Genomic DNA, 12,681 nt, shown 5'->3' on the forward strand with positions numbered 1-12,681 from the left:
TTGCACACTGGCAGAGTTGGCTACAAACCAGGCATGGGCAAACTCCGGCCATCCAGATGTTTGGGACTACAACTCCCACCATCCCTAGCTAACAGGACCCATGGTCGGGGATTATGGGATGGGAATTGTAGTCCCAAACATCTGGAGGGCCGGAGTTTGTCTATGCCTGATACAAACCTTAATGTACAATCCCACACAATTAGCAATAAGCTTACAAAACAAAAAGAACAGAAAGATGCTTTCAGCTATGCTCATTCAGTATAATGAAAAAACAACTACCCACTCTTCCTAAAAAAGATTATGAAATCTAGGTTATATCCAATGTCAGTCATACTGTGAATAGGCCACTGAAATCAACAAGTTAAATCCATTTATTTCAATGGGCATCATCAGCTTGTGACTAATAGATATCATTCTACCTTTTCCTTCTTACTAACAAAAAACACAACATTTTCTTCAAATGTGTTATTACTAATAAAGCCACCCAACCCTTGAGGGGGTTATTGGTTTGTTTTTGTTTTATTACTTGGTATGTATTTTGTGGAGGGCACCAGGCTGGCAAAGCCGGCTCTAACCAGCACCTGCCTACGTTCCCTACTGCTTTTTAACAGCCAGTTGATTTTTTACATAGGTTTTCATAACAACGTTTGGTTGTGTCCCCATGCAGCTTGTTTCATACCAATAGGAGCTATTTCCAGGTAATTTGTTTAAGAATGAAGTGTTACTCTATATGTAAGTGGAAGTAGGAATGATAAAAGTTTAAGAAACGAAATAGTTACCATCCATTTCTACTAGCAGCTGATTCAATGTGTTTTCTTGTTCACTTTGCCCTCCAAAGTTACCCCGTCCTCTCTTCCTTCCCACTGCATCTATTTCGTCAATGAAGAGAATGCAAGGGGCATTTTTACGAGCCAGAACAAATAAATCACGAACCTTTGCAAGAGAAAAAAGGTACTTTCAAAATCATGTAATGCCACATAGCTGGTTGTCCATCAACACTACAGAATACACCACAGAGATAGTATTCATGTCATTGAAATAGGTATACAACATTAGACTCATTGGTCCGTCTATCAGGAAGATTATATTGCAGCTAACATGTTAGGTTATGAAATAAATTGAATGCTTTTACAGTCATACCTTTGTTTTCTAACAGCTTAGTTCTTGAACGTTTTGGCTCCTGAACACTGCAAACTCGGAAGTGACTGTTCCGGTTTGAGAACTATTTTTGGAAGCCGAACGTCCAACGGGGCTTCCGCGGTTTCCAATTGGCTGCAGGAGCTTTCTACAGCCAATTAGAAGCCACACTTTGGTTTATGAACGTTTTAGAAGTCAAACAGACTTCTGGAACAGATTCTGTTTGACTTCCAAGGTATGACTGTAATTTGAAAGCTGTAGAAATCAAACTCTAGAAAAGTGTTTAGAACCATGGGTGGTATTCAACTACTACATCCTGTCAGCGCAATGATTTCTACTTGTGCAATGGGACTCCCCCCCCCCCTCACTTTGTGTGCCCTCCCCAAATCTGCTCCAGAAGATTGGGAAAACCCTTAGAACAAATTTGGAGGTGCACAGAGAGAGGACATTCTGTTGCACAAGCAGAAATCCCTGCACTGACAGAATGAGACTTCGTGAACAATGAATTCCACCCAATGTTTTTATTTCTACATAAGTACTTGAAACAAAGGCTTTATGCTGGAAGAGCCAACAGTGTCCAAAGTACAAGAGCTAGACTTGGATGAAGGAGACCTTGGTTAAAATTGCATCTCTCCCTCAGAGCTGGGACTACTTAAAATAGCATAAATTTCCTACATAACTCCATAGAGAAGCGTGGAGAACCTTTGTGTACACTGATGCTAAATCTAGTCTTCCTGCAACAGCCATCAAGTTTAGAATACCATACCCTTGTCCTTATCAACTGTTAGTAAAAAGAAGAAGAAGAAGAGAGTGGAAAATGCAGCCAGAGGGCTACAGCTCTGAAGCAATAAGATTTCCTAGAAACTGAGTGAGATATCAGAGTTATTAATTAAAATAGCTTGCAGCCAGCTCTTTAAGATGAACAGCTATCTCGATCGTTACTGAAATTTAGTGAATTATCAAGCTTTTGGCCTACCAACCTTGACTGTGTCCTTTTAACAACCGACACTGCAATAACAGAGCAAGGCCAAAGACTTACTCTAGCAGGACCCACGCCGACAAACATCTCTAAGAACTCAGACCCATTGACTGTAATGAAAGGGACGTTGGCCTCTCCGGCTGTTGCTTTTGCTAGAAGAGTTTTCCCTGTGCCTGGAGGTCCTGTCAAAATAGCTCCCTGTAAGGTTTGAGAAAGGGTAAATATTACTAAGAAATAAAAGCAGTGCAAATATTCACCATAAATTTTCTTCAATATGAGTCAATATATTTAGAACTCTGTTTCAGGGAAGTATAACATGTGTCCTAGTTCCACAAATAACTCAAAAATTTCTTTTTCCTGAAATGTTTTAGTGCTTGAAAAGGTAATTTGAATTTCACAAAATTGTGTTTTGAATGGGAGTGCAAACTGCAATAGAGCTAAAGTAACCAATATTTGATCATGATAACACAAGATGGTCAATTTAAGAAGTCTTCACAAGATTTATGCACTATTTATTAAGATCCACGAGGAAAAGATACTCTAGCCTAATTTTTGGCTCTATGCTAATTCAGATTTTTTAAAAAAACAGTTTGGACAAATAGTATTTGCTTGCAGGTAAATCTGAGTAAGAAAGAACAGTGTTCTCATTTTACTGAAAGGAAAGCATAGAGAACAAGAGAATTTCATAATGTCACTAAAGGAAGATTCAGAGGCTATGTGAAATGAGTTCTTATGATTCCACAAACTAATCAAAGGCTTTTATTCTTGTGATCATATTTTTAAAATTCTGATGTTAGGTTAGAATATAGGAAGAATGCAAATTGTCACTAAATTCAAAAAATTCATCTCCAGCTAAAAGAACTCAATAAAGTAATGAAGTTGGCACAATAACGTTTTTATTCTTGAAACTCCTTACCTTTGGGATCTTTGCTCCAAGATTCTCGTACTGTTTTGGGTTTTTCAGAAAGTTAACAAACTCCATTATTTCTAATTTAGCCTCCTCACAGCCAGCTACATCTTTGAACTTCACATCTATTTCATCCTTTAAGACTTTGGCTGTTGTTTCACCCACACTGAAGAGTCCTCCCATTCCCCGTCCTGTTCGGCCCATTCCAGAAGGTCCTCTTCTTAACGTGTAGAGCAGAAAGCCAACTATAAGGACCGTTGGCAACATACTCAGAAGAAAGGAACTAAAAATAAAAGTTGGGAGTTATTAATTCATTGTTTCATAACAAAATATGGGGTTGGGAGGAGACACATAAGAGCAATTTCATTATGAGCAACTTTGCTCAATAAGGTGCAATTTTAGTTAAAATATGCTGGGCTACAACGAATCATACACAGTTCACAGCACCTTTCTGATTCATAATACAAATGTGTGCTAAAGCTAATGAATTCCTAGATCAGGCTAACTTTATCTCTTGCTCTTTCTTACATTCCCCATTAGTTGGCATCCATCTCAGGAGAAAATGGAGGAGTGCACTTTTGTAGATGAAGTCAAACCCCTGGTGGTTGTAGAAACTGATACGGGAGAGACATGTTTTGCTGCAGCTGGGGAAGATGAAGGTGTCCAATTGTGCTGCTGCAGATGCACCATGGCGTTTCTTCTCTCTGCCTTCCTCCCAACTGTTGCTCCTCCTCTAGTCAATGCTGTAGAGGCATAGCCTGATTGCCTGTCTCCAGGCACTGTAACCGTCTGCAAGGGATTCCCACATGACAGGGTTGATGTTGCCAGCCTTCAAGTCCCGTTTGCAGACATATATGTAGTCTGCAAATGAGCCTGATGCCAGCTCCCCCCAGAGCACATTCTTAGGGATTCTGCCATCTTCCATTCTGTGGACAGGACCACGACTACGTAGAAGTCGCAGAGACAGGAGTCTGAATATTGTGGGAATGTGGGCTTGGGAGACTCTGTCCTGCCATGTGATACCCAAAATCCTCCTGACATAGTCTATGTGGAAGGCACTGAAGTGTCATTCCTGGCAGGTGTAAGTTGCCCAAGTCTCACTACCATGAAGCAGAATCCTCAATACGCAAGCCTGGTAGACCTTCATCTTAGTATTAGCATCACATCCTCCCATACCCTTTTGGAGTGAAAAGCCATTGTTGGAGCTGCCTTGCCAATTCACTTGTCCAGCTCAGCGTCGATGCAGAGATTGCTGGTTATGGTGGAACCCGGGTAGACTTGTCTACCACCCCAAGTGTGTGGTCACCAATGCTGATGCGTGGAATGCTGATAATGGCTCAGGATGCTCATCCCTATCAGGCTGATGGTAAGGCCAAACTCCTTGCAGGCTTGGGCAAAATGGTTGACGAGTCTCTGTAGAGTGCTCTGAGTGCTCTGCCAATGCTGTGTCATCTGCAAACAACATCTCTCAGGTAAGACCCGTTGCACTTATGTTTAGGTGCGGAGACGTACCACGCTGAACAGACTCTGTCACAACAAGGTAGGATGTCCACCTAAGCTTTACAAGATGATAGTGTCCTTCCACGAGAACATGCAAGGCACCGTCCAGTATGACAGCTCATCCTCGGTCCCCTTCCCTATGAAGAGCATTCCCTCTCTTTGACATTCCCATAGCCTAGTGCAAATGAGAGAAAACTCTACTTCTTTCCCCATGCATATGCCAAATAATTTGAGAGTGGTGGATGATAGCAGTTACTGACAAGCTCAGCCAGAGACTAGCTAGTCAGCAAGCCGATTTTAAAAAGTAGTATCATATATTCCACTACAATTCCAATCATTTAAAACACTTACCCATCACTCTCTGCTGCATACACTACAGGTATCCGGTTCTCCCCTTCTATCCCCATCTCAAGCTGTGCAGTTTCCAAGTTCCGCTCAAATGTGTCCACACTTCCAATATTAAACCAAACATATTGCTGTAAAAACAAATATAATAATTCATGGTGTCTCAGTTTTAGCATTTTAAATTAACCTGAGAGAGACAAGATAATAAAGCTTATTTTAATATAAAGAAGCTTAATTGAATATCCAGAAAGTTACAATACATACTTAGCTTGCCACGTAACAACTAGAGGCAGAAATTTGATATGCTGGTTTTAGTTGCATCATTTCTATTTGCCGAATAAAACACCTCCACTGAATGTGCATTTCTGAATGCTAGAACGGCAAAATATTTATAGGACTTCTGCCATGTCTTTCATGGATGGCAAAAGTATTTCTATTACAGTGTTATACAATACTATATAAAAGGTGAAATCCCTAATAGGTATGGTGCAGGGAAACCACACTTGCACATCATGTTCTGCATCTTTAAGCAAAAAGCATGTGTAGATTCCTACAGTATGTAAGGTGCACTAGACATCAGATTCTGTACATGTTCAACACATTTTGTCATTTACTTGCAAGGGCACAGAGCACAGCCCTTGATACATCAAAATAACAAACTGTCAGATCCATATTTAATACTCTATACAGAAATGTTTACAAACATAAATTATTCAACCCCTTAATGCATTTGGTGAATTGAAAAATTTGATTTACCCCATCAATTGGTGACTTCCCTGGGGTAAAAACCACTCTAACAAAGCGCTTGTTCACCACTTCTAGCTTGTCCACCTGTGAAAGCACAAAATACATTTCAGACAGTAACTTTTTCCTCCCAGGAGAAGCCAAAGATTGAACCACAGACCTTCTGCATGTAAAGCACAGTCTCTGCCCCTGAGCTAGAGACCTTCCCTTATGCTGTATCAACACGACCCTGTGAGATGTGAGTGTACTGAAACTGCTGAGGGCTGTTTCAAAATCAAAAACATCCAAAATCTGCTTTTAAAAAGTCTGGCCCAATACATTTTAAGCTCAAAACCTTTCTTCCAAAAGCAGAGGTCCCCAAATATAAAACTGATTCCTTGGCAAGGTACCAATTCTTTGACCCTACCATGAAGCACAGAAGGTTGCAGGAAGAGCTTTGCCTTCATTTGCACTCAGGGCTTGAATAAGGAAACTGTGCTTTTCTGCTGTTCCTTTCCACTTTGCCAAAGCTCCCTGCAAGTGGGATAAAACATTGCTTCTCCTCTGATCCTTCTAGCAAGCATGCAGGGACACAGGGTAAGGTGGAGTGCTGTTTCATATTGCTGCCCAAGGCTTGGGTAACACAACAGGAAATAAGAATGTGTCAGTGGGGCCTTGACTCAGCTTGAGTCAAACACAAAGGAAACAGGAGATCAGCCTGCTGTTGCTTTTCTTATCCAAACTATAGTGTGAATGAAAGCTCTGCCCTCTCTTGCCCCAGTGAGCAAGCAAGTTCTGAGCGAGCAGGTTCTCAAAGTAAATAACCGTCCACTCTTGAAGAAAATGCAAACTTAGGGTCTCTCTTTCAGCCCACTACACTAAATTTATTCTTGAACTCTCTTCAATAGTTTTAATAGCTGCTTGTTGTGTTTTTTTGTTTTGCTATTTTAATATTTTAAATTCTTTTCCTTGGGTTTTTAGAAGCAAAGGCAGGAAAAGTTTCAAATAAATAATATGCCCTTAAAAAGAGCCATGGAGCTCAAAATGTCTTAGGCCATTTTCTAACAATATGGCTAACCTCTACTTTTTGCCAATTGCTTTTGTTTCTGGAATAGAAGTTCTGACCACATGCAGTAATTTTCTTCTTCTTTCTTTAATACAAATTCATCCTCAGCCTTTCCAGCTTCAATTAAATTATAGCCCACCCTGGTTTACACTCAGTCACAATGGATAACTTATTCTGTGAAATCAACGTTTCAGCTGAAGGTGCCTCAGTGCTACTTACCACTCCTTTGGAAAGGTAGTTGTTGGCAAAGTCCTTCCACGTGATTTCTCTCCCAGCATTCCTGAAGAAAACGTAGTATGTAGCAAAAGCCCAGAAAATTGCAGTGCCCATGAAATAAAAACGGAACTCTTTGTCATCCCAGGGAAAGTCACCCTAAAGGGGAAAAGAGAAATAAGGAATACTGGATTGAGATTGACTTTTGTATGTGAAAATGGTGGGTTTTCTGATCTGCAGTCACAAAAACAGCCCTATGTAAGCACCAATTTGTAAAAGAATTTTTTACAGAATAAATAAATATTGTGCATTAGCCTACAAAGACAATTTATTCATAAAAACATGCAAAAGTGTCCAGAATTACAGTCATGCCTTCATTTCCACCTACAAACCTTTCTCTATTAACTTGGTGGAGAGGCAGATTCACATATGAAATGTGGTGAGCTTTTCTGAGGTGAATGGGAATGCTTGCTTTGCAAAAGCTCACTGCAGGTGGGCCTTGAGTCAGGGCCACTATAAAGCTTAGATTCAAATAATCTTTCAGAGAAATTTAAGAAACATGTAAGTAACTGAGTTTAAAAAACCATATAAATCAACAGCATCCCCATGGTGAAAATAATCTGAATAACATTCAGAGAAGCAATGGTATATTACAGAACTGCAAAACAGAATAAAGCAGGTTGATAAAAGCAGTGTCACCAAAAATATGAATTGGGACCTTTTGTATTCTGGACCACCAGCTAGTATCTTCTTTCTTGCCACCTTTTTTCCCTCCTCCACCACTGCTTCCTCCTCCTCCTCCATTGGTTTTGGAAGGGCGCTGGGAGTTGGCTTGCTTTACATCTACAAAAAAAGTTCACACGCACGTTTCTACAAAAACTAGAAATCAAGTAAGCCAATTTCCCTGTAGTACTTTGTTTTGTTACTTCTGTAATCTTTACACAACACTGATTCTTACAAGATTAACTGCTAGATTAGATGTTACAACATACAGGGCTGTCTACAAAAATAGCCTTGGCTCATCTAATCCCAACCCTTACTCCATACCATGGAACAGATCTTACTTTATGCTGCGACAGCAAAATGTTCTGTGCCTCCCCACCCTGTATCACTGACTGCTGATGGCATGGCGCAAGGAAACACAGAACATCATGATGCCACAGCATGAGCAAAGCTCTAGCAGAAAGCATCAGGGGGTTGGGTGGGCCTAAAAGTGCGGCAGCTGTTTACAACAGAAGTCCCATATTTAATGTCCAATTTGTTTTTAACACTCAGAATCTGGACTAAGTTACAGAGATGTTACAAAGACTACTTATATCATGTAAATGAAGTCCTCTGAGAATTCAGTAAAGGCAGTATATAAAGATTATTATGATGCACTACACCAGGACATGTGTTTAGGTGGGGAACAGTAATGACTATGTAAGAACTCACAACACAGTGAGAGCCTATTAGGAAGAAAACCTGGTGTAAACTGGTTATTGTTGGGGTGTCTCAAACAACGTATCATGGTACATCCAGATAATGCTTTCTGATTAGATAGAATCCAGTTTTTAGTGGAACGATATTGAAAGCTCAGTTTTCCCAACTCATTTCCAGCTTCCAGCTCCCTTCTTTATTATGTTTAAATATAGTACCCATGTCACTGTAGCTTTGGCCCTCTTTCGTAACTGATTCTTTAACAAACATTAAAAGGCACAGAAGACCAGGGATATAAACAGGCCCAGTCAAAATGCTCATGGAAAAAATAACACCACCACAAACATCTAACAGAGAATTCAGAAAGTGAATATGGTGACGCTGGAGCAGAAACATATAAATTCTACAATGTGAAGACCTGGCACATAAAATGTGCCAACAGAAGTCACAAGACAGAAGTAAACTGTAGGAAATAGTGACCCCTTACATGGTTACTTCCTCCAATTCAAGTACTGACCACTGTCAAAACTAGGACACAGCAACATGGGCTTGTATATAAGAGCAGTCAAAATTAATAATAACCAAAGTGACATTTATTCTACATATGAGCCTCAAGTGAAAAAGCAGACTGGTACCTTTAGTTTCTCCTTCTGAGCCCTTTGTTTCATTAGGTTTCTTTTCATCAGGGAAATATTTTTCAAAACCTAGTAAGGAAAAAAGCAGTAATAAAAATTGAGTATATTGTATTATGCTTGAGGCAGTGAAGTGTGTTTGAGGGAACAGGAAAAGAGGTGGATATGTGAGTTTCACATATCTGATAAAGCTAAACAGGAGGGTGGGAAAAGGAGGAGATAAAAGTGTGTGTGTCATTTAAAAATATTTATGATAAAGAATAGTAACTGCCCAAGTGCCTATCAAAAGAGCCTACCCTCTAGTTTCTAGAAGAACTACACTGCTGAAACAACAGCAAAAAGGTAGGAAGGTGGAAAACTGGAAGCAGACTTTTTTGTGGAGAGAAAGGAGGACTATTCTGAGAGCTCAGTCAGCCCTTGGGCTGAAACAGGTGAGTCACAGCACATATGTAGCTTGAGATAGGGACAAAGAAAGAATAATATTCCTGTCCAGCTTTAGGCCTGGGTTTCACTTGGAAAACACCTTGACTGCCCTTGGCGGTTGATTTAGACCGGGGATGAATAGTGAGCACAATCCTACTGGCTCTCCTGGATCTCTCTCTTTTTTAAAAATATCATTTTTATTGATTTTCTGCTGTTTTCCCCTTACCCTTTACAAATTAAAATATACACCAACACCTGTTTTACACATATTTGAACTCACATTTACATTCACCATTTGTCAAAATTAACATTTGTGTTTCCATACATTTTTGTTTGATTGACTTCCCTTCTTCCTTACTGTCTTCTTATATTCCAAATTACTTTGCACATTGCTTAAGCCTCTCCTGGATCTCTCAGTGGCTTTCATCACCATCAATCAACACTATCCTTCTGAACTACTTGACTGGGTTGGACTTGGAAGGCACAGTGTTCTGCTGGCTCTGGTGCCTCCTGGATAGCTGATTCCAGATGGTTGTGATGAGGGGACCTTCTGTTTTACCCCTTGAGTTTTGGCTTTGTTTTGTGCTCTGTCTCCCATGCTTTTCAACATCTGCATGAAACTGCTGGGAGAAGTCATTCAAAGGTTTCAGCTGCCATATGCAGATGACGTCAGCTCTACCCCTTGTTTCCACCTACTCATCTCAGGGAGGCTGTGGGACTCCTGAACTAAATGGTTTGTAATTAGGTTACTTGAAAGACATATGTATCAACCTGTCAGGAACCCATGCTCATGTTCCCACCAGTGTGATCATTTAGGTTGGTGGGCAAGAAGGAAAGGCCCTTCTCAGTGATGGCCCAAGATTGTGCAACAATACAAGAGAGGAGTTTTGTGGGAGATTGCTCTCTGGCTGCACATTATGCTGCAAAGATGGCAGGACAGCTGTGCTTAATTTCTAAAGAGTAAAGTGCTAGGGCTCAGGCCACATCTTTCATTCTGAGTGAGGAAACAATGCAATTAAGGTGTAATTGTTCTGTAGCTAGGCAATACCGGTAGGTCTCTGCACATTCTCAGAGCTATACTCTTTCAAACATTCTAGTGCAGCTCTGGTATTAGAGAAAAAAGCATGTTTATTTCTATGCCGCTTCCCATAAAATTGTGCCTTACCAGTTTTAAACACGTAATATGAATAAGTATAGTAGTCAATAATATAGTAAGCTACACAGTATTATTATTTTACAGCAAAAAAATTACCTTTTGGAGGTTGGGAGAAGAGCTTCCTGTAAACAGCAATTACACTTGCAAGGACATTGCTTCTGTTTGTAGGAACTTGTGTGGCCACGTGGTCATGAAGCTGAAAAAATGAGAATTGTCACTAAAAAACCAAGACAGTTCCTCAGCATCTTTTCAGCAAATAAATCCCAGAGATTTCAATGGGGCTTACCATACTTTCTAGTAAGCATGCACATAATTGCTGCCTTAGGTTGCAATCCAAACCCTAGCTGGAGAGCAGTGGGACCGCTAAGGCATCCACAGCCCTGCTGCTCATGCTAGCCCAGACAGGGGAAGTGGCAGGCAAACAGCTGCCCAAGCCTGGAGTTGTGCCAGCGATCGGGCCCACAATGGGACTAAGATCATTATGTGACTGCTCCACTGGATCCAAGACTGACTCAGCCCTTCCCTGACCCCAGAACACACTGTTTCAGGGCTATCTGTCTGTATGTTTGTGCCAGTGGATACAAACTAACATGGGTAAAGGGGCTGGCAGAGCTGAACACAGCACCATCTCTGCCCAATATAAACACCTTTCTAGAAAAGGGTGGTTGAATTGCAGCCTTAGACTGCAGTTGTATACATGCAAGTAGGTTCCACTTGAAGGCCTATTTTTGCAATATGAAATAATGGTTATTCATTTAAAAGCAGCCACTCTCCCAGTTTCACAAATATCCTGGCACATTATTTTACATCATTGGAGGTTCTCCTGCACCACCCCTGATGTAAAAGATGTCCTTTGGTTTCATTTCTCAATGGGTACTCTGGATAGGTACACCTGGAATGTTGCCTGGGGATGAAATATCACAAAATAACAGGGTAAGGGGGGTGAGCAAAGAGAGTGAAAGTTCCCTAGTCTACAGTGTGAGTAAAAGCAGTTTACTCCATCATGCATCATCTTACTTTTCCAAATGAGAAGCTGAAGCAAGTTTACAAAGAACAGATAAAAGCAACTCTCAACTCACCTGAGCTAGAAACCAGCTCACATATCACTTCTGTTATGAATTTAGCAGGTGACGTTAAATAAACCACTGTCTCTCAAACTCACACTTTGCCCTCAACCCAATATACAACAGGGGGATAATAATGATATACTTTACAGGGTTGCTGAAAGACGATGATGGTGATGATGATGATAATAATAATAATAATAATGCAAAAGAGTGTACAGGAAGCTCTTTGAACACGCAAAAGCACTGTACGAATCCTTTTGCACACGAGAAGTTCAGTTCAGTGGTAGAACCCATTTTCTTCATCTGCAAAAAGTTCCAGATTCACTCTCTGACATCTCCAGGAAAGACCGGTCAAGATTTGCTTTTAAAAAAATAATTTCTCAAAACTGCCAAGAACCTCTGACAGTCAGTCAGCGAAGCCCATTGTGAGCTTGTTGGACTAAGGAATTGTGACTCGGTAAAAAGCAAAACCCGCATATGGCTATACCGAGTATCTTTGATTCAGTCTAGCAAAGGTGAGATGCTAAGCTAAGCATTTCTCAGCGTCACCATTACGGTGCTGAAACAGCTACGACACAAGCAGCTTCTCTCTCTTAACCTTCGGGGGATAAGAAACGAAAGCTGCCAAATGACTCTATGGGGACGGGACTCCCTCGTGGCGCGGCGGCGGCCCCGGTCAACCTCCAGTAGGCGCTGCAGGAAGGGCGGCGGTGCCCGGGAGGCGCACCCCATTCCCCTTGCGCCCTGCCCTTGCCGTACACGCACGTCACTCACCAATCTCAGGTAGCGCGAAGGCGCTGCGGGGCCTCGCCCCCAAAGCAGCCGCTGGGCCCCGGGGATCCCGCCGGGGGAACGCCGGCAGCAGCCTCGCGACAGCCACAGGCAGCGGTGAGCCATAGTCGCCGAAACAGGCCCAGCGGCCCCAAAGCACCACTCTCTTCACTCACTCACTTACACAAACAGGCGAGGGGGTGGTTGGGGGAGACCTTGGCCACGCCCCCGACGCCGCGCGTGACGCATCACGGCGCCCCCATGACCCCTCCCGCGCGTGCGCGCAGCCTTCGCCATGCTCCTCCTTTTTTCGTAAGCCCCGCCTCTTTTGGAGGCTTTGCGA

General features: G+C 41.7%; 1 protein-coding gene across 1 annotated transcript in view; it reads right to left on the reverse strand.

The window, feature by feature from the left end:
- The window catches only part of AFG3L2 (AFG3 like matrix AAA peptidase subunit 2), an 18,847-nt gene extending 6,284 nt beyond the window's left edge, over positions 1–12,563 (reverse strand). The window contains exons 1-10 of the mRNA XM_035125599.2: positions 12,342–12,563; positions 10,597–10,696; positions 8,925–8,993; positions 7,589–7,713; positions 6,877–7,029; positions 5,625–5,699; positions 4,875–4,999; positions 3,033–3,306; positions 2,177–2,314; positions 780–933 (exon numbers count right to left, since the gene is read on the reverse strand). Coding sequence (XP_034981490.1) covers positions 780–933; positions 2,177–2,314; positions 3,033–3,306; positions 4,875–4,999; positions 5,625–5,699; positions 6,877–7,029; positions 7,589–7,713; positions 8,925–8,993; positions 10,597–10,696; positions 12,342–12,464 — 1,336 coding nt within the window. The 5' untranslated portion in view covers positions 12,465–12,563. The remainder of the gene's footprint in view (positions 1–779; positions 934–2,176; positions 2,315–3,032; positions 3,307–4,874; positions 5,000–5,624; positions 5,700–6,876; positions 7,030–7,588; positions 7,714–8,924; positions 8,994–10,596; positions 10,697–12,341) is intronic.
- Between the last annotated feature and the right edge of the window lie 118 nt (positions 12,564–12,681).

Source organism: Zootoca vivipara, chromosome 8, assembly GCF_963506605.1.
Source record: "Zootoca vivipara chromosome 8, rZooViv1.1, whole genome shotgun sequence".
Classification (NCBI taxonomy): Eukaryota; Metazoa; Chordata; class Lepidosauria; order Squamata; family Lacertidae; genus Zootoca; species Zootoca vivipara.